This window comes from Pristiophorus japonicus, chromosome 1 (genome assembly GCF_044704955.1).
Source record: "Pristiophorus japonicus isolate sPriJap1 chromosome 1, sPriJap1.hap1, whole genome shotgun sequence".
NCBI classification, from domain to species: Eukaryota; Metazoa; Chordata; class Chondrichthyes; family Pristiophoridae; genus Pristiophorus; species Pristiophorus japonicus.
Window position 1 is genome coordinate 431163812 of NC_091977.1, and position 21807 is coordinate 431185618.

At 44.1% G+C, this 21807-nt stretch overlaps 1 protein-coding gene across 1 annotated transcript in view; it reads right to left on the bottom strand.

Moving 5' to 3' along the window:
* Window positions 1-21807, bottom strand: part of LOC139275521 (putative Polycomb group protein ASXL3) — a 529548-nt gene that overhangs the window by 75384 nt on the left and 432357 nt on the right. Inside the window, exon 8 of the mRNA XM_070892694.1 lies at window positions 14581-14744. Coding sequence (XP_070748795.1) covers window positions 14581-14744 — 164 coding nt within the window. The remainder of the gene's footprint in view (window positions 1-14580; window positions 14745-21807) is intronic.

Below are 21807 nucleotides of genomic sequence, written 5' to 3' on the forward strand. Positions count from 1 at the left end.
AACCAAGGAGACTAAAAAGTGTGAATAATAAAATAAAGTTAAGTAGGGGATGAAAAAGTGAGATGCCAAGGGAAGGAATGAAAGAGCAGAGATGGGCACAGCAATTGATGAAGTTAAAAGGATAGTTGTACTAGAGCTGAGTGACTGAAAAAATGCAACATTGCTCTTGTGAAATAAAGCCATCTTTGTCTTTAGACCAACAATCATAACATAAGAACATAAGAAATAGGAGCAGGAGTAGGCCATTTGGCCTCTCGAGCCTGATCCGTCATTCAATAAGATCATGGCTGATCAGATCATGGCCTCAACTCCACTTATCTGCCCGTTCCCCATAATCCTTGACTCCCTTATCATTTAAAAATCTGTCTATCTCCACCTTAAATATATTCAATGACCCAGCCTCCACAGCTCTCTGGAGTAGAGAATTCCAAAGCTTCACAACCCAGTGAGAGAAGAAATTCCTCCTCATTTCCGTTTTAAATGGGCGACTCCTTATTCTGAAACTATGCCCCTAGTCCTAGATTCACCCATGAGGGGAAACATCCTCGCTGCATCTACCTTGTCGAGCCCCCTCGGTATCTTTATATGTTTCAATAAGATCACCTCTCACTCTTTTAAATGAGTGAAGGCCCAACCTACTCAACCTTTCTTCATAAGTCAACCCCCTCATCTCATGAATCAACCTAGTGAACCTTCTCTGAACTGCCGCCAATGCAAGTATATCCTTTCGTAAATACGGAGATGAAACCTGTACACAGTACTCTAGGTGTAGTCTCACCAATATCCTGTCCAGTTGTAGCAGGACTCCCCTGCTTTTATAATCCATCCCCCCTGCAATAAAGACAAACATTTCATTTTCCTTCCTGATTACTTGCTGTACCTGCATACTAACGTTTTGTTTCATGCACAAGGACCCTCAGGTCCCTCTGTACATCTGTGCATTTTGTAATCTCTCTCCATTTAAATAATAATTAGCTTTTTTATTTTTCCTGACAAAGGGGGTAACCTTACACTTTCCCACATTATATTCCATCTGCCAAATGTTTGCCCACTCACTTAGCCTGTCCATATCCCATTGCAGATTCTTTGTGTCCTCCTCACAACTTGATTTCCCACCCATCTTTGTATTATGAGCAAACTTGGCAAATTACACTCGGTCCCTTCATCCAAATCATTAATATAGATTGTAAATAGTTGAGGCCCCAGCACCGATCCCTGCGGCACCCCACTAGTTACCATTTGCCAAACGAAAAATGACCCCTTTATCCCGACTCTCTGTTTTCTGTTAGTTAGCCAATCTTCTATCCATGCTAATGTATTACTCCCAACCTCGTGAGCTTTTATCTTGTGCAGTAACCTTTTATGTAGCACCTTATCAAATGCCTTCTGGAAATGCAAATACACCATATCCACTGATTCCCCCTTATCCACCCTGCTCGTTACATCCTCAAAGAATTCCAGCAAATTTGTCAAACATGATTTCCCTTTCATAAAACCATGCTGACTCTGCTTGACTGCATTATGATTTACCAAATGTCCTGCTACTGCTCCCTTAATGATGGACACCAGCATTTTCCCAATGACAGATGTTACGCTAACTGGTCTATAGTTTCCTGCTTTCTGTCTCCCTTCTTTTTTAAATAGAAGCGCTACATTTGCAGTTTCCCAATCGTCGACCTCTGAACTTTAAGCAGAAAGTTGAAATTTCCTCCAACTCAATAAAGACAGAACTGAAGCCATCCTTTCTGCTTCCCATCAGCTCTAATGTTCCTTAAATTCTGACAAAGTCTATCAGTTTGTAACCTTAGTGTATTGCTCGAACTGGATCTTAATTTTCTTCTGCACATCTCAAGACTGCTCTTTTCCACATCTGAAACATCTCCCACTTTCACCACTACCTCTCCTCCACTGCTCCCCAGACTCCAGTCCATGCTTTTATCATCTCAAGTCTTTCCCTTTCCAATGCTCGGCGAGCTCGCCTTCTCGTTACCACTCTCCATAAATTACAACTCACTCAGAGAGCTGCTGCATGCACTTGCTCAAAGTCTGACACTGTTATCACCTCAGTTCTTGCCAGGCTCCAATGTCTCACTTTGCTGCTCCATATCAATTTCAAAATCTTTGTCCTTGCATGCAAATGCTTTACCACAGCCTACTTCAGTGACTTCCTTCAGCCTTATATCATGCTCACACCATTCACTCCTCTGACATTGGTCAACTTGCTACACCCCCATCCTCTATGTTCCACTATTGATGGCCATTCTTTTAGGCACCATGCCCCTACCTCTGGAACGGCCTCCCCAAATACCTCTGATATGCCCCTTCCTTTTCTGTTTTCAAAAGTCTTCTCAAAATGTTTCTCCTCTGCTTTTGTGGCCCATCCCATATTTCCATTGTCCTGCTCTTCTCTCCCTCTCAATATCCATTTTTTCTTCTGCACAATTTAAAATTTAAAATGTCTTTGGAATGGCAGGAGTGCTCTTTAAATGGAAGTTATTGTCTAACTGGAAAACTTTATTTTTTAGTTGTAAAGTATAAACATTTCATAAAGACAATGACTAATTACAGACAACTGTGCTTTATTTCTACTTTTCTATTGAAAACATTAAAATTAGTGTAGCTGTGTAGATGAGGGAAGTAAATTTCAGGAATTATTTTAAGCAAAAAAATGTGTCGGATGAAAATTACTATCGGTTCCTGTTGAATGCTGGAAAACTCTGGAAACCCTGCCCCAATTCTGCCAAACTCCGATACACCCTTCTAGTGTCACCAAAATCCAGGGACCCCTCTCTAATACTGCAAAACAGATTGGGGTCGAAATTCACCGTCCCCGAAGGGACGGCTACCGTGGAGATTGGGCGGTCGACCGAAAAAAATCGATCGGCCGCCGCAGTCTGTGCTTTTCTTTTCCAGAGCCATATTCAGCTCGGGGAGGATTTCAGCGGTGTTCACTTCCACCGGAAACGATGTGGTGAAGCCGCAGTAAAGGAGGGTTTCCAGCGGTGAGCTTTGCAGCGTGCAGGCCGCTGGAAAGGGACTACCACAACAAAATTCATGGAGGTAAAGGTGGGACTTTTCCCAGCAGTGCCCCCGCGAGGTTTTCGATGCGGCTCTCGAACGCGACACCGCTGAGGCCCTTTGGTGGGCAAAAAGTTTTATTACTTATTACTTTTTAATTTCATTTTTCAGCATGCATCTGCAGTATTTATCTTTTGAAATTTTAAAATTAATTATTAGTGTTTTTATTTCATTTTCCATGGTCCGCAGTATTTATCGTTTGATATAGTTTTATTAATTGTTTTGGCCCCATTAAACCTGCTGAGTGCTGCTCAGAGGTTTCCATATACCCCTGTACTTTTATTCAACTTTCAGGTCTGACTCTTTAGTGGGCTGCAGAGACCTGCTTGGCAGGGTTCATACTGAGGATGGGAGGAGTGTTGGGAAGGTGACACCTGGTACACCTGCTCAGAAGCAGGGCGGCACAAAGGAAAAGGTGTCACCATCAGCACCGCACAGGCAGGCAGCAGGCAAGGGAGGCAGCAGCTATGATTCGTTAATTCTGTGCCAGACTAGTGTGCCCGCCATCTTCAGGATTGCAGTTGGCTGCTTGGGGACAAAGGATATCCCCTGTGGCTGCTCAGACCTCTGGGGAACCCCAGGACAGCGCCAGAACATGCATACAATGACGCTCATTGTGCCACCAGGTGCTTCATCGAGCAGTGCATTGGTATCCTTAAGCAGAGATTCCGGTGCCTGGACTGCTCTGGTGGCACCTTGCAGTACTCTTCTCAACGGGTCTCCATAATCATCGTGGTCTGTTGCATGCTGCACAGTCTGACCATCATGAGGGGACAGCCGCTGGAGGTAGAGCCAGCAGCACTTGAGGAGGAGGAGGAGGAGGCACAGGAAGAGGAGGAGGGTCCCAGAGCTAGGAGGCGCGACCCATCCGCACCCTGGAAGGGCCAGTTGCAGACTGGCCAACACCTTCCTGGGAGGGTGCATCCTCCCACATATGGAGGTGCCTGACACCTCTCCTGCAATATTGTTCCATGCATTATGTACTGCCTGTCTGCCAGGTCTCCCCATATCAGGAAACAGTATTCTTCTTCTGTCCTCCACACCGTCCATCAGTGTCTCCAGCTCCATATCAGTGAACCTGTTGCATCTCTTACAGCAACCATTCTTCCAACCTCCTTCCCCCCTCAGGGCCTTGCTGCAAACCCTGGCCTTTAAAAAGTCCAGGGAGCAGCTGGCTCATTAGAAACCCTTAACTGCATGCTGAATTTCTCAGTGGTGATAACGTTCAAATTAAGACAGCCACACTGCTGAAAAATCCAATTTGGAAGGGTTCATTAGCGCTGGAACCCATTTGTTCACTTTAGGAGCTTAATATGGGGCGGCCCAGCAATGAAAAAAATTCGGCGCTAATGGCCACAAAAAGGTAGGGGAGCACCAGCTTTCCAAGGGTACTGAATTTCGGGTTCATTGCCTCTCCTCTCGCCATTGTTGTTAAATACTGGGTACCTGCTTCCAGCCTGGTACATGTTATGTACAATCTTGTTGCGTATCCAGGCTTTAGAAAGATAAGAGCTAAATTTGAATATAAGCATAAAAGGAACATATACTAATAATCAAGGCTACTGATTTAGTTTCAACAGAAAAATGGACAAAATCAGAGAATTCAATTAAGAAAATAGCAGGAAAAATCCCATAACACAATGGAATAAAAACACAATTCCCCACTATTTTCTCCCAGCAGTTATGGCTCTATGCCTGAAGTGTGTATTCATAAAATTGTTCCTTATTTATTTAAAGAACACTGGGGAAATATCTTTTCTGTTTTTGAATTGCTTTGCTTAGATACTAGTGCATGAATCTCAACCAGGCAGTAACTTATTTTTCTAAACACAGACAAAGTAATATCACAGAATCACAAGCACCATTAATCGCAACTGTTACAGGTAAAGCAGATTGGAACAACACCATTTGCAAAAAATGAGAAAAGTCTTTCTCATAAATTTGCAAAAATTAGAAATTGCATTAATAAATGATGATAAATTACCTTTAGATACTCCTATGCTTAGGGGATTGGGAAATGCACCAACAATTAGGCTCGGGGGGACTAAAGCTTAAACTTAGTCTTAAACAATGTTGGGGGAAGAGTTTGGAGGAGAAAAGGTGTGGGATGGCATTGGATGGCCAAAATGTAAAGATGTTCAACGGAGCTCCCTAGGGAGCTGTCGTCCCGGGCGCCATCTTCGGGCCTGAGTGCTTGGTCTGCCCTTCAGGCCACCATAACCAGTGCCTGTGAAGAGACGCTCGGTCACTCAACCAGGAAACACCAGGCCTGGTTTGATGAGAATGACCAGCAGATCCAGGAGCTAATAAACTGCAAGCGCAGGGCATTTCTGAACTTAAAGCAACAACCCAACTCTGGAGCAGCAAAGCAGCATTACAGACGGCTGAAGGCCGAGGTCCAACAAAAAAAACCCGTGACCTAAAGAATAGATGGTGGGTGGAGAAAGCACAGGAGATTCAGCAGCTGGCCAACAACCATGACATGCGAGGATTCTTCACCACAGTCAAGTCCATCTATGGCCCAAGCACCCAAGGCCCCACCCCACTGCTGGCCAAGAATGGGGAGACACTCATCAAGGGCAGAGGCACTCAGGGCCTGCTTGAAGGTGCACTTTGAAGATCTCCTTAATCGAGACTCTGCCTTTGACATGAGTGTTCTCGACTCCATCCCGCAGCATGCTACCCGCCACCATCTTGGCAAAACCTCAGCCCTGCACGAGGTAGAAAAGGCCATCCATCAGCTCAAGGACAACAAGGCATCAGGAGCAGATGGAATCCCCGCTGAGGCACTAAAGTATGGCGGAGAAGCATTATTGGCTTGAATGCATGACCTCATCTCTCTCATCTGGAAGGAGGAGTGCATGCCTGGGGATCTCAGAGATGCCGTAATCGTGACACTTTTTTTAAAAAAAAAGGGGACAAGTCCGACTGTGGCAACTACAGAGGAATCTCCCTGTTGTTGGCCACTGGAAAAGTCATCGCTAGAGTCCTCCTCAACCGTCTTCTCCCTGTTTCTGAGGAGCTCCTCCCGGAGTCGCATTGCAGATTCCATCCGTTATGGGGTACAATGGACATGATCTTCATGGCGCGACAACTGCAAGAGAAATGCAGGGAACAGCACCAACCCTTGTACATGGCCGCCTTTGACCTCACAAAGGCCTTTGACACTGTTAACCGCGAGGGACTATGGAGCGTTCTCCTCCATTTCGGCTGCCGCCAAAACTTTGTCACCATCCTTTGCTTGCTCCATGATGACATGCAAGCCATGATCCTGACCAATGGATCCACCACAGACTCAAATCACGTCTGGACTGGGGTCAAGCAGGGCTGTGTCATCATGCCAGCCACCTTCTTGATCTTCCTCGCTGCAATGCTCCATCTCACGCTCAACAAAATCCCTGCTGGAGTGGAACTAAACTATAGAACCAGAGGGAACCTGATCAACCTTCGCCGCCTCCAGGCTAGATCCAAGACTGTCCTGTCCTCTGTCGTTGAATTACAGTATGCAGATGAAGTTTGCGTCTGTGCACATTCAGAGGCTGAACTCCAAGCCATCTAAACATCTCCACAGAAGCATACGAAAGCATGCCTTACACTAAACATCTGTAAGACAAAGGTTCTCCACAAACCTGACCCCACCACACAGCACTGCCGCCTGGTCATCAAAACCACGGCGTGGCCTTGGACAACGTGGACCACTTTCCATATCTCGGGAGCCTAATAGCAGCAAGGGCAGACATCGACGACGGGGTCCAACACTGCTTCCAGTGCACCAGTGCGGCCTTCGGTCACCTGAGGAAGAGAGTGTTTGAGGATCAGGCCCTCAAATCTGGCAACAAGCTTATGGTCTACAGGACTGTAGTGATACCCGCTCTCCTGTATGGCTCAGAGACATGGACCATATACAGCAGACACCTCAAATCGCTGGAGAAATACCACCAACGATGTCTCCGCAGGATCCTGCAAATCCCCTGGGAGGATAGATGCACCAACGTCAGTATTCCCAATCAGGCCAACATCCCCAGCATCGAAGCACTGACTTCACTCAACTAGCTCCGTTGGGTGGGCCACATTGTCAGCATGTCCGACACAAGACTCCAAAGCAAGCGATCTACTCGGAAATCCTACATGGCAAGCGAGCCCCAGGTGGGCAGAGGAAATATTTCAAGGACACCCTCAAAACCGCCTGGATAATGTGCAACGTCCCCACCATCACCTGGAAATCCCTGGCCAAAGGCTGCCCTAAATGGAGGAAGAGCATCCGGGAGGGTGCTGAGCACCTCGAGTCTCATCGCCGAGAGCATGCAGAAATCAAGCGCAGGCAGCGGAAAGAGCGTGCGGCAAACCAGACTCCCCACCCTCCCTTTGCTTCAACGACTATCTCTCCCACCTGTGACAGAGACTGTACAATCACCTGAGAACTTACTTTTGGAGTGGAAGCAAGTCTTCCTCGATTTCGAGGGATTGCCTATGATATACTCTATGGGTTTTTTGCACTTTTGTGGTATTCAGCAAGATTTATGACTTAGATAAACAACATAATTATAATCTCCAGTATCAGAATTCTCTAAAGCCCTTCAAGACTGGAAGTGAGAAAAAGCAGATGAATGAGGGACAGAACAGCCAATGAAGTACTTCTGAATTGTAGTCACTGTTATGCAGGCAAATGCAGCAGCCAATTTGCACAGGGCAATGTCCCACAAACAGCAATAAGATAAATGACCAGCATTAGCCAGGACAGTTCTCCTTCTCTTCTTCAAATCTTTTATGTTCACCTGAGAGTGCAGACAGAGCCTCGGTTTAATATCTTAACCAAAAGACAGTCCCTACAGCAGTGCAGCACTCCCTCAGTACTGTACTGAAGTGCCAGCCTCAATTATGTGTTCAAGTTTCTGAAATAGTGCTTGACCCCATGACCGACTGACTCAGGCCAGAGTGCTAACACTGAGTCAAGGCAGACCCGTGCCACTTTACTGATATTCTACAGAATCCTATTGTTCTATATTTTTGTTACCTATTCCTATTTTATAGTTTTTACACTGTTTTTTGTTTGTCTGCACATATTGTTTTACACAATAATCTTTACATATGAGAACAAATTATATTTTGTGCAGAAATTTTGAAACCAATATAAACTAGCTGTGTTCCAATACTTGGTGTTACTTTATCCAGTTTGGATGGATGCGCTCTGCTTTTGTATACATTTCTGAGATTTGATAACATTCCACATGTTTTGATTTTATGATGATCTGTCAATTGACAAGAGATTGTTAATTAATCCCACAATGTACTGCAGTTTTTCAAAAGGTTTCAGAACAACTGTGTCAGTGGGTGATAGACTTATCCTTGGGCTACTTATTGGTCTCAGCTACATTAAAGTTTAATGTAGATTTATTTATGCATTAAATGAAAACTGCAACCTTAATCCAAAAGCAGTCCAGAGTTTAGGTTTTCTCTTTGTTAGCAAATTAAGCTCAGCTAAAAGTGTGACCTGTAGAATCCCTAGAAGTATGTATAGTTTCTGTTTGTGTTGATATATCATCTACCACACATCTTGCAACCGGGATGGATGATTGGAATAAAATGTGCCTTGACACTTGTATTCCTACTTGTCCTGTCCAATATTTATTCCTCAATTAACATAACAAAAACAGATTATCTGGTCATTATCACATTGCTGTTTGTGGGAGCTTGCTGTGCGCAAATTGGCTGCCGCGTTTCCTACATTACAACAGTGACTATACTTCAACAGTATTTCAATGGCTGTAAAGCGCTTTGAGACGTCCGGTGGTTGTCCGCTATATAAATCCAAAACTTTCTTTCTTCTTCTTTATTTTTTTATCCTTCAGGCTGCTGGACCACTTACTGCTTCTATGGAAAACCATCCTACTAAGTAACTATGACGGAGTGAATCAATAACAAACTTCAAAGTACCAATATGATGATTATAAATACATTTCAAGAATGATGATTTCCAAATTAAAGACATAAGCCACATTCTAGTGGTGCTGTTGTACCATTGGAAGTGCAGTGGGGCAGAATGTTTGGTCACCACTTTTCACTACCATGACCCGATTCCAAATCGTGGGGATGAGGTCATTTAAATATAATGTAGCAGTGCTGCAGGGATGCCCACCTCATGTATCTTTCTGGCTTTAGAGCAGTTCTTTGCCTCTCTGACAGGATTGAAAGAGGCCACTCTGACCGAAGTCCTTGGTGCCTCAGCCTTCATTTTAAAGCCACTCCCTAAATGTGGGCCATTATTTGAATGGCAATCAATTGTTGTTTAAATTATTTTAGTAGGGCCTACATGCAGCTACAATGGCTTCCTGGCATTCCAAAATGGGAGACTGAGGAGAGACAACCTGAGCTGAAAACTGTGACTACGAGGGTAAGAAACTACATATTGAAATCACTAGTCCATTGAGTAAAATAAACTCAATTGCTGCAAATAAAGAATTATATGAAGAAAGGTTAAATAAATTTGAACCATGTTGATTCATCTTGATAACAAGGGAATACATTTAGAGCAGTAAAGGATAGTTCACACCAAAGGTAAAAATCAGATAACTAGATCAGATGGTACCGCAGATCGATAAAATATTTTATTTCTGCTGTACAGATTGATGCTAAACAGTGTGCCACAGTGGTAAATATTTTATTCAGTTATGAAAGGCAATCTATAGCTGTGTTCTGTGCCTCTGGATTACTGTTTTGATAGCTTTTGTTTGATACTACTGTCAAAATGTACCTTCAAATGAAACTTGATAGTGTTTTAATAATGCTTTTGTTTAACTATTATACGATAAAAGTAACTAAAAAAGCTAACCATTTTTAGCAAAGCATGATGGTAGATTGAGCCAATATTATGTTAACCATTTTTTTAAACTGCTGAGACAAGCTTTATTTAGAGCTAGAGTGGTCAAGGCCAGAATATTAATCAGTAAGATAAAGGTATGCAGCATGTATCATTTCTTATCCTAATTTTGCAAAGCCTAGCTCAGTAATGAACTGTGTGTAAAGTTGTGTGTGTAAAAGTTCTCAGAGGAGAAATGATTCCTTCTACAGAAGGAAGAAAGGATAGAGATAGCAATAGACTGTCCTATTGTGCTATAGAAAGTCAAAGGCATGAGTCTTAGAATGATGTATTGTAAGGCTTAAACAGCTGCATACTCTTATATCTTTTTCCTCCCTTTCAAATGCTGTAAGAGTAGCAGCTATTGAACTCTAGAGCCAATGCAAACACAGAGGAAGACTGGAGAAGAACTACAGTCAACAGAACACAGCAAGAGACAGTGCCACAGTCACTCAGTGGGCTTCCGTTGAGGTTTCAAGGAACAGGCTGTCTATTGCCTTGTTAAGTATTATATCCTTGTACTGGAAGTAAACTACCTAATACAATCTGTTGTGCTTATTTACAATATACCTGTACCCAGCATGGTTTGTTATGGTCACAGACAGGGCTCTTCTGACAGATCTTATAAATCTTACACAACTGTGCAAAGGTTTGTGACTTCTGGGGGAAGAAAATCAGCTGGACTAAATTCTTAATTGGCAATAGAAAGCAGAAGATAATGACAAATGGAAAAAAAAGCTCTGGGATGCAGGTTTTGTTTTGGGACAACTGTTGTTTGTACTACTTATTTGTTTCTTTTGAGGATGCAGATTTGAAGATGTTCCAATAAATACTACAAAGCAGTCCTTTACCGAGCTGAGGGCTAACCTCCAATCAACAAACTAGTTGAAAATGCCTGGTGGAAGTAGTGAATCAATGAAATCTCCCAAGTCCAAGAGAACAGATGTGTAAGAAATTTTCAGAATTTTAAATTTATTTATTCGTTCATTGGATGCGGGCATCACTGTCAAGACCAGCATTTATTGCCCATCTCTAATTGCTCTTGAGAAGATGGTGGTGAGCCGCCTCTTGAACTGCATGGTGAAGGAACTCCCAACAGTGATATACTTTCAAGTCAGGATGGTGTGTAACTTGGAGGGGAACTTGTAGGTGATGGTATTCCCATGCACATGCTGGCCTTGTCCTTCTAGGTGGTAGAGGTCGCGGGTTTGGGAGGTGCTGCTGAAGAATCCGTGGTGAGTTGCTGCAGTGCATCTTGTAGATGGTACACACTTGGGCATGGTGCGCTGGTGGTGGAGGGAGTGAATGTTTATGATGGTGGATGGGGTGCCTATCCAGCAGGCTACTCTGTCCTGCATGGTTTCGAGCTTCTTAAGTGTTGTTGGAGCTGCACTCATCCAGTCAAGTGGAAAGTATTCCATCACACTCCTGACTTGTGCCTTGTAGATGGTGGAAAGGCTTTGGGGAGTCAGGAGGTGAGACACTCGCTGCAGAATACTCAGCCTCTGACCTGCTCTTGTCACCACTGTATTTATGTGGTTGGTCCAGTTAAGTTTCTGGTCAATGGTGGTGAACTCGCCGATGACAATGCTGTTGAATGTCAAGGGGCGGTGGTTAGACTCGGGCATGTTGGAGATAGTCATTGCCTGGCACATATGTGGTACGAATATTACTTGCCAATTATCAGCCACAAACATGTGGGCATGGACTGCTTCATTATCCGAGGAGTTGCAAATTGCACTGAACACTGCAGTCATCAGCGAACATCCCCACTTCTGACCTTATGACGGAGGGAAGGTCATTGATGAAGCAGCTGAAGATAGTTGGGCCTAGGACACTGCTCTGAGGAACTCCTGCAGCGATGTCCTGGGGCTGTGATGATTGACCTCCAAACCTTTGTATTAGGTATGAGTCCAGCCAGTGGAGGGTTTTCCCCCTGATTCCCATTGACTTTAGTTTTACTAGGACTCCTTGATGCCACACTCCGTCTAATGCTGCCTTGATGTCAAGGGCAGTCACTCTCACTTCCTCTCTGGAATTCAGCTCTTTTGTTCATGTTTGGACCTAGGCTGTAATGAGGTCTGGAGCAGAGTGGTCCTGGTGGAACCCAAACTGTGAGTCGGGGAGCAGGTTATTCATGAGTAAGTGCCACTTGATAGCACTGTCGACGCCATCTTTCATCACTTTGCTGATGATTGAGAGTAGACTGATGGGGTGGTAATTGACCAGATTGGATTTGTCCTGCTTCTTGTGATTGGGACATACCTGGGCAGTTTTCCACATTGTCAGATAGATGCCAGTGTTGTAGCTGTACTGGAATAGCTTGACGAGAGGTGCGGCTAGTTCTGGAACACAAGTCTTCAGGCATTTCTTGATATCATGTGGAGTGAATCGAATTGTCTAAAGACTGGCTTCTGTGATGGTGGAGACCTCAGGAGGAGGGCGATTTGATCACTCGCCCAGCACTTCTGGTTGAAGATGGTTGCAAACACTTCAGCCTTGTCTTTTGTACTTGGGTGCTGGGCTCTGCCGTCATTGAGGATGGGGATATTCCCTTCCCGTTAGTTGTTTAATTGTCCACCACCATTCACAACTAGATGTGGCAGGACTGCAGAATTTCGTTCTGATCCATTGATTGTGAGATTGTGTTGTTCTGTCTATAGCATGCTGCCTCTGCTGTTTAGCATGCATTTGTCATGTGTTGCAGCTTCCCCAGGTTGTTACCTAATTTTTAGGTAAGCCTGGTGCTGCTCCTGGCATGCTCTTCTGCACTCCTTATTGAAGCAGAGTTGGTCCCCGTGGCTTGATGGCAATGTTAGAGTGAGAGATATGCCAGGCCATGGGGTTACAAATTGTGGTGGAATACAATTCTGCTGCTGCTGATGGCCCACAGCAGCTATTGGATGTCAGTTTTGAGCTACTAGATCTGTTCTGAATCTATTCCATTTAGCACGGTGGTAGTGCCACACAACATGATGGAGGGTGTCCTCAGTGTGAAGACAGGACTTCGTCTCCACAATGACTGTGGTGGTCACTGCTACCATAGCCCCCCTACTTTAGCACTGGGATCAGTAATTAATGATTGCATTTAGATTCAGTCAGTGGAATAATTTGCTGTTGCTGCTGGAATCAAGTAGACAATTTAATCGTCCATAGGAATAAAAATGATTTTATATATTTAATATTAGTTTTAAAAAAAATAATACTCAGAAGTACCATAAGCTCAGAAAATGCTGTAGGCCACATCATGAGATGACTAATTCACATGTTAAAAATGGTAAATTGGAAGCGGGCGGTAGACATGCTTAATAACAGGAAGATATTTTAGTCCTCATTGATCAGTCAATTAATTGAAGTATTTGATTGAACAGAACATTTTCTGTTACACTGCGTTATGTCCACAATCTATTCCTACAAGAAGAAAGAAGGAATCACAAGATTAACTCAATCTAAATGAGGGTAGATACTCTTGATTATCAGGCGCACAGGTTACCATAACAATAAAATTACATTTCTTATCCAGTCTTACACAATCTTAGCAATTTTGTTGAATAAATACAGACTTTTGATTTTAGTAATGAATTGTGGCTGAGTTATTTTCTGTTCGGTATGTTTGAATGGATGCCTATTTTGTTGTAACAATTATGATAGTACAGTATTATACTACAGATGGTCATGATCATATAGTAGAATTTTCTTTATTTTTATAATATAAAAGAGTAAAATTGCAAGTCTCCCATTGCAACTGGGTGGGAGGTGGGGGTGGGGGGGGGGGGGGGATGGCAGTGGGAAGAAAATCCATATAGAGTCGAATAGGAAATTGGATGAGAAATTATTTCTGTTTGAGTGCGTTCAGAAAATGTTTACAACCTTTTAATAAAATAGACTGAACTAAGAAATGATATTCTCCAATTTTACATACATACCAAATAAAGTAATTTCTGTTTGACATGAGATTACACAACCTGACTCTTACCTGAAGTAACATACCCTGGGCTTGTGGGTGTAAAGTACTGCACCAACAAGCATAGCTATGGTATCAATGTACCCTTCTTTAAGTTCTATGTTGAGAGAATAGGGGTGATTCCATGCTCTTGTACTCCCAGCAGAGAGTCTTTTTTGATGGGATCATACTTCAGGGCATCAGGCTGCAGTGTTGCAGCCCCATCTCCATCCCACACTCCTTTTGAGCGTTACTCCCCGCTGGGGCTGATGGATCGTGAAATCAACCCTTATACATCATAATCATGACAATATGGAAACCAGTGTATAATTTTTCTGTTTGCAAAAAAAATAATTTTTTAAATGTTTATGCCATTTTATTAATGTTTGTCAGTTTTGCTGTTGCAATTTATAATCTGTTTGTAATGACTGGTTTCTTGATATAAAATGTTTCTATATATAAAAAAAATTCAAAATAAAAACAGACACTGTTGGAAATACACAGCATGTTGATCAGCATCTGAAATGGAAAAATAATTTAATGTTTCACGTATTAACTTTCATCATAACTTTTTTTACACTGATTTCTCACTGTCAGCTAGTAGGCAAAAACAATTTAGCCATAGTTTGCTTCCCTGCATTGAGACAGTATTCGACATGTATGCAGCTAACACAACATGCAAAGCCATTTATACTCTGCTCACCTGCCTATCTACTTCTGGTAGTAAAATCAGGAGCTGTTGTTGAAAATGATGGGGTAGAGAGGCAAACGTGTGCTTGTTTATTAAAGCTCGGAGGTTAGTGTTCACCAGGATAGATCCTGGGGTCTCAACATCAATTTCCTCTCCTCTTGTCCGTTTTAGCTGTCCTGTTTAAAAAGATACAGTAATGTCATTCCATATGAAATTTGCTGTGGCCTTGGCTACACTTCTATTTGCAGAAAATCCTGCTGCAGTAATGATTGTTAAAAGTATCCCCTCTCTCTGCAGTACTAATTTTACATGTTCATTTATTTTTATTTCTTTTCTCAAACAATAGTCATAATAGCGGCATTGGGAGAAACATAATGGCTGCAGTATATGTTTTTTTTTTACCTAATGCTTTATTTGTTTGAAACAAGATCAAGGGGAAAAATTGATTATCGACCATTTTGTGGCGTGAACATCACCTAGATGCTAATTTTAGCGCGGGCAATTGGGAAATTGATTTTTACCGCTCAAGGAGGGGATTACGGCGATAAATCAGACGCTGCACACTTCTCTTAGTATCACCAAACGCAGCGCTACCCTTAGGGCTAATCAATTTCAGCTGTGCTCATGTCCAGACTCATCAGACATGCTGGCTCTGACTGGATCTTTAAGGGGAGGGGCTATGATGTCACATAGCCTCAAACTCGCCATTCCATCTCTGCTCTTGGTGTTGAAGGAGCAACATGGCTGCTCAGGTACAAAGACTGCCCACCATGCGTTTTAGCGATGACGCCCTTCAGGCTCTCATGGAGGCAGTGGAGAGGTAATGGACCTCCATGTTTCCTGAGACTGGCAGGAGGCCAGTGCCAGCCGTCTGCAGGTGCCTATGGAGGGAGGTAGCAGAATGTGTGTCTGGCAAGAGCGTGGTGAACACGACAGCGACGTAATGTTGCAAAAAGTTCAATGGCCTCACTCGTGGTCAGGTTATGTACATTCTTCCAAAACCTCTGCATGCCACAATATCAAGACAATTATTTGTAGACACTCTAGGAACTGCCACATCCCAGCACTTACACACAAGTGTGTCCACCTACTAAAAGTCACATCTATATCTCAGCACTTGCATACATTAACAGCTATTCAACTACGGCATGCACATGTGATAACCACATAACTGAACAGTCACTTAAAGGCTTTTTTTCTCTTGCAGGCCAACCTGGCGCATAATAGACCCGAGCACACCTGAGGCCTCTCACTGACCTGGAACAAAGAGTCCAAGAGATCATCGGCCCACAAGTTGTAGGAGCTGCAACACGCGGCCACACTGACCTTCATGGGGACAGTACTGGTATGTTCCTCACCAATCCATCTTCTCTCATGTCAATTCCCCCTCAAACCACACTTTCCCATTTTGCATTAAAGTGTAGTGCCTCCATTCTTTGCTCCCTTCCTGTCCCCTTCCCCTGAACTTAACCACACTCTTGCACACTCTGGTCTCATGCAGACTCAGTCTGGTCTCATGCAGACTCAGATTGATGCCACGCAAGCACTGATTGCTGCCATCGTTTCTGGGCTCCCTGCAGTCCAATAGGGATCTCATGGTGCTGCAGCAGGCCAGCAATCTGTTCTCCAGCAGACTGCCCCGGATGCTGAGGGACTGCCCCGGGGGAGTGGCAGGTTGAAATGGAAGGTGCTATCCACTCTCAGGATGACAGCATTCCGGCTCCCACTACTGCCACTTTGCCACTGCACTTGGCGCTGTCTGCACGCCAGCCATCCGAGACTGCTGCCGCCCAGCCTGAGGTGGTGCAGTCTGCAGCCGGGCCTTCCAGGCCCAGAGATGGTCGAAGACGTCCTGCAAGGCCCTCTGCAGTCTCTGTGTGGCAAAGTGAGCAGCCTGCTGCCAGTCTTGCTGCAAGCACTGGGGCCCCATTAAGGAGGAGCAGTAGGACGGGAAGGGGGGAGAAGGGACCGGGAGGGAAATATGGTAAAAAAGGGAAATAACCAACTTTTGTTGAGATGGCCAGATGATTACTTTGTAAATATATTCTTGATGCTGATTGTGGATTATTATTTTTGATTAACAAACGGTTGTTTGGAGAAATTTATTGTTGTTGTTGATTGTGGGTATTTATGGGTGATGTTGGGGGATGTAATAAATAGGTCATTTTACAGCTCATATTTGGCCCTGTTTTTCATTTGCCATGTGCAGGGTGATAGGCTCTCCGCTGTGCACATCGCCCTTTATTGGTACAGCTCAATCGCCATGTGGTATGTGCTTTAGTGGAAACGCTGCATAATGAGGCGTTGACGCACCACCCTTGCAGAAGCAATATCGACATGCTTCTTCCTCCGACTGAGGTGGATCTGCATTCTCTGGTAGCAATGGCTGGGCCCTTTCAATGGCCAGGTTGTGCAGCATGCAGCACACAACAACGAAAAGGGAGACTCGATCAGAGGAATACTGCAGGGCTCCACCAGAGCAGTCAAGGTATTGGAACCATTGTTTGAGCACCCCGATAGTCTGTTCGATGAGGTTCCTGGTGGCGGCATGGCTCTTATTATATGTGTGCTGAGCACTCGTGTTGGGGTTGCGGAGGGGTGTCATCAACCGGATGGTGAAGGCATAACCCTTGACCCCGAGCAGCCATTTGCGAGCTCCATGTGGTGGTTGGAAGAGTCATGGGACAATGGTCTGTCACAGGATGAATGAATTGTGGGTTCTGCCAGGATAGCGATCATTGATGACGAGGATGAGCTGCCTGTGGTCGCACACCAACTGAACATTCAGAAAGTGGTAGCCTTTGCGGTTACGGAACACCACTGCATTGTGATAAGGTGCCTGCAATGTCACGTGGGTGCAGGCCATGCTGCCCTGAACTATGTGGAAGCACGCTATTCCTGAAAATTCACATGCGTTCCTGCTGCTTCTCCATGGACATGCTCCATGAGATGTAGTCCTTTCTCCTGTTGTACAGAGCGTCTGTTACATCTCGGATGCAACATGGACTGCGAGCTGTGAAATGTTTGCTATATCCCCTGCTGTAGCCTTGACTGCCACTGAGAGCGAAGTGTATCTCTTGATATGATGCTCGCGGTCTTGGTCCTGCAGGTGCCACAACTCTGTGACCACCTCCTTGCTAAAGCGTAACCTTCTAAGGCACTGCTCTTCTGACAGGTGAATGTATGAGCACTGCTCCCCGAAAACCCTGGGAGGGTAAGGCTTCCTGTTGCGATGTCTGCGGGCCCTCACCCTGCCTGTGGGCCCATTTGCCATGATATGTCTCTGGAGCTGCCGCCTTAAAAGTGGATGCCAAGATGCATTGCCAGGACAGCCCCCATGACTGAGTAAAAGCAGCAGATCCAAAAGTTGTGAGAAATACTAATGAACAAACTAACACCAGAAACAAAGCAACTATGTTCACAATCTGAAAGTATTCAAAATGATCTCTGGGAAAGTAGCAAACCGTCTGACTTCCCAATGACCCAATTGCACATTGCCTAATATATCGCCGTGGTAGTACCATTTATGAGCGCTTGGTTTTGCTGCAAAGCAATCAATATTGTGATTGGGGTGCTAGCGCGGCGTTGCACGCTCATTGACGTCACGGTCTTATTGGCGCAGCATTTCCTAGTGCTATGGTTTTGTGCTGCCGCTAAAACGCCAATCAAGTTGGCGAATGGTGGCAATATCGCTGTGCCCGGGCGATAAGTCTTTAGTGCCCCGGTAACACCCTTCGCCAGCGCTAACAGGTGGCGCTAATCTCTCCCCGAAAGACCCTTAAGGCACTTTGGACAGTTGTGCAGTGGTAAGTGCCTATGCTTACTATTCAGCTCAGAAAGTGGTAACAAAGTGGCTGACATTCTACTACTGGCACAATTGAGGTTTTTGCATCACATGGCAAGCACATACTGCACCAATGAAGCACATACTGGCTACTCCACAATTTCTGCTTCAGTTCATTGAGTCATTATCCATAGATGCTAGAACGAATTTGACCATGTGCAGAGGGCCCTACCTCATGCACACCAATGCTGCAGAAGGACATACCTTCAAGATGCAATGGAAAATTGCAAAACTTACCAAATTCACATTTTTCAAGGCCTTAGCCTCAGGTTATTTAGATTACTTTGCTGCAAAAGCATTTATAGACACGCAGATTGGCATGCAGGTTATGCATCTACTACTTCGACTTCCAACCTCTTTTTTGCTCTTACAAGCAGAATCCACCTTGAGGGATCAATACCAACCTGGAGAATGATCTCCTTTTATTGAGTTTCTTGTAACATGCTTATGGATCTATAGTGAGATCTATGGATCAGTCTCCCTGGATAATAGTGAGTCTAAGCCAATCACCTCAGGCAAAGGCAAACATTCTTCTGAGAAATCCTCTGGAAATTCTCCTTGTCCTTGAAGGAATGCAAAATTTACAAGAAAGCCTCCCCCCCCATGTGTTTGGGCTCATTCGAAAGGAAATTTAATTTGGGACTATCTATCAAAGTTTGGAACTCTAAAGTGCTTATGGAAGAAACTACGAACTTTAATAGAATTTTGGATTTTAAAAGACAAACTCGAGGCTGTGGGCAGACCTACGAAACTAGCAAGAGACAGTCTAATTATGTAAAGCTACCTGGGTGTGAGGACTGAGTTAACCTGTCTAGAAGAATGAGTATTTGGAAATCCTTCCCTCACAAGAGACATTAACATCACAAAATCACCCAGAGGTAGCTACCCATCAACATGGGTCTGGACAACCATTTCAGCATATACATCACAGAGGCCCAATCCAGCCTGTATGCGAAAGACTAAGCACAAAAGGACATTGCGATTACCAAGATCATATTTCCATCAGGAAACAGTTTTCGAACATCAACCCACCCAAAACATATCAACTTTTAACGAGCTCAACAAAATATTCCAAAGAAGAACCAAGCCTGCCAAAATTATACAAAGGATTTTGAAGAGATTTGGCGCTCAGATTAGAACACTGAAATCGTATAACTGACCCCTGTTTTCAACAGAGGTTAGAGGTGGTTGCTAGGGAGCTACAAAGCTGCTACCACCTCAGATGACACTTTGACTGACAGACGAATACCACACTATGCTGTGTCATCAAGACAAGGAGAGAAACCAACGCAACAGTTGTAAACTAACTTCTCCAGCCTCAAAGTCCTGAAGGAAGGAAGAACATTACCATCGCAGCAGTGACCGACCACAGTCAATGTGGTATCAAGGGGAAAAACAACCAGAATCTACCGTTAACTATCAAAAGGGTTGGTAAGCATAGTCCCTGCATGCCCTGGAGTCTAACCTAGCTAGAATTAGGTATTAGGAGGTGGGAGGTATAATTTACTGTGCCTTTGAATGTGTAATGCATGGTTCTTTATTAGAGTGATTTGTGATTTTAAGTTTGACCTTGTACCTTTCCTTGTACTGTCCTTTATGAGTGATTATAAGTTTGACCTTGTACCTTTCCTTGTATTCTTTATTAGAGTGATTGTAAGTTTGGCCTTGTATTTTCTTACTCGAGTAATAAGCCTGTATTACTTTGACTGTAATAAAACAAAGTTCTTTGCAGAGGACACTGGTTTGATGCACTTTTGTTACACCCCCCAAATAAATCCAGAGTACAGAACCCAAAGGAGTGGGAGTGATTCGAACCACTCAAGTTAGTCAGAAGGGAACCTGACCCACTCATAGAGACCACACCCTCATACAAAATGGCGACCGTGGCAGGTACAAGGGGTGTGATGTGGAGAGTGCTGGTTTGGGGCAAAGAACCAAAATGGAAGAGAGGATTTCCTCCTATGTGTATAAGAAAGTGAATGTAACTAACGAATGGGTGCTTAGTACATTGCGCGCTGAGCGTCCAGCTGACGCTGCAGCCCAGTGGACAGCAAGCAAAGATCACAAAGAAGCAGTAGAGAAGGCAATTTGGTTGGTCTGTCTACAGCGACAGGTCCAACTCCTAGAATATAGGAACATAGAAATTTACAGAGCAGAAGGAGGCCAGTTCGGCCCACCGTGTCCACTCCGGTTGACAAAGAGCCGCACGGCCCTTGGTCAGCAGCCCTGAAGGTTACATATAAACCTATGAACATTGACGGAAAGGCAAAGAGCACTCAGCCCAACCATCTTAGATCTGGTCCTGTGTAATGAGACAGGAAAAATAAACGATCTCCTAGTAAAAGATCCTCTCGGAATGAGTGATCACAGTATGGTTGAATTTATAATACAGATTGAGGGTGAGGAAGTTGTGTCAGAAACGAGCGTACTATGCTTAAACAAAGGGGACTACAGTGGGATGAGGGCAGAGTTGGCTAAAATAGACTGGAAACAAAGACTAAACGGTGGCACAATCGAGGAACAGTGGAGGACTTTTAAAGAGCTCTTTCATAGTGCGCAACAAAAATATATTCCAGTGAAAAAGAAGGGCGGCAAGAGAAGGGATAACCAGCCGTGGATAACCAAGGAAATAAAGGAGAGTATCAAATCAAAGACCAATGCGTATAAGGTGGCCAAGGTGAGTGGGAAACTAGAGGATTGGGAAAATTTTAAGCAACATCAAAGAATGACTAAAAAAGCAATAAAAAAAAGGGAAGATAGATTACGAAGGTAAACTTGCGCAAAACATAAAAACAGATAGTAAAAGCTTTTACAGATATATAAAACGGAAAAGAGTGATTAAAGTAAATGTTGGTCCCTTAGAAGATGAGAAGGGGGATTTAATAATGGGAAATGTGGAAATGGCTGAGACCTTAAACAATTATTTTGCTTCGGTCTTCACAGTGGAAGACACAAAAACCATGCCAAAAATTGCAGGCCACAGGAATGTAGGAAGGGAGGACCTTGAGACAATCATTATCACTAGGGGGGTAGTGCTGGACAGGCTAATGGGACTCAAGGTAGACAAGTCCCCTGGTCCTGATGAAATGCATCACAGGGTATTAAAAGAGATGGCGGAAGTTATAGCAGATGCATTCGTTATAATCTACCAAAATTCTCTGGACTCTGGGGAGGTACCAATGGATTGGAAAGCAGCTAATGTAACACATAGAAACATAGAAACATAGAAAATAGGTGCAGGAGTAGGCCATTCGGCCCTTCTAGCCTGCACCGCCATTCAATGAGTTCATGGCTGAACATGCAACTTCAGTACCCCATTCCTGCTTTCTCACCATACCCCTTGATTCCCCTAGTAGTAAGGACTTCATCTAACTCCTTTTTGAATATATTTAGTG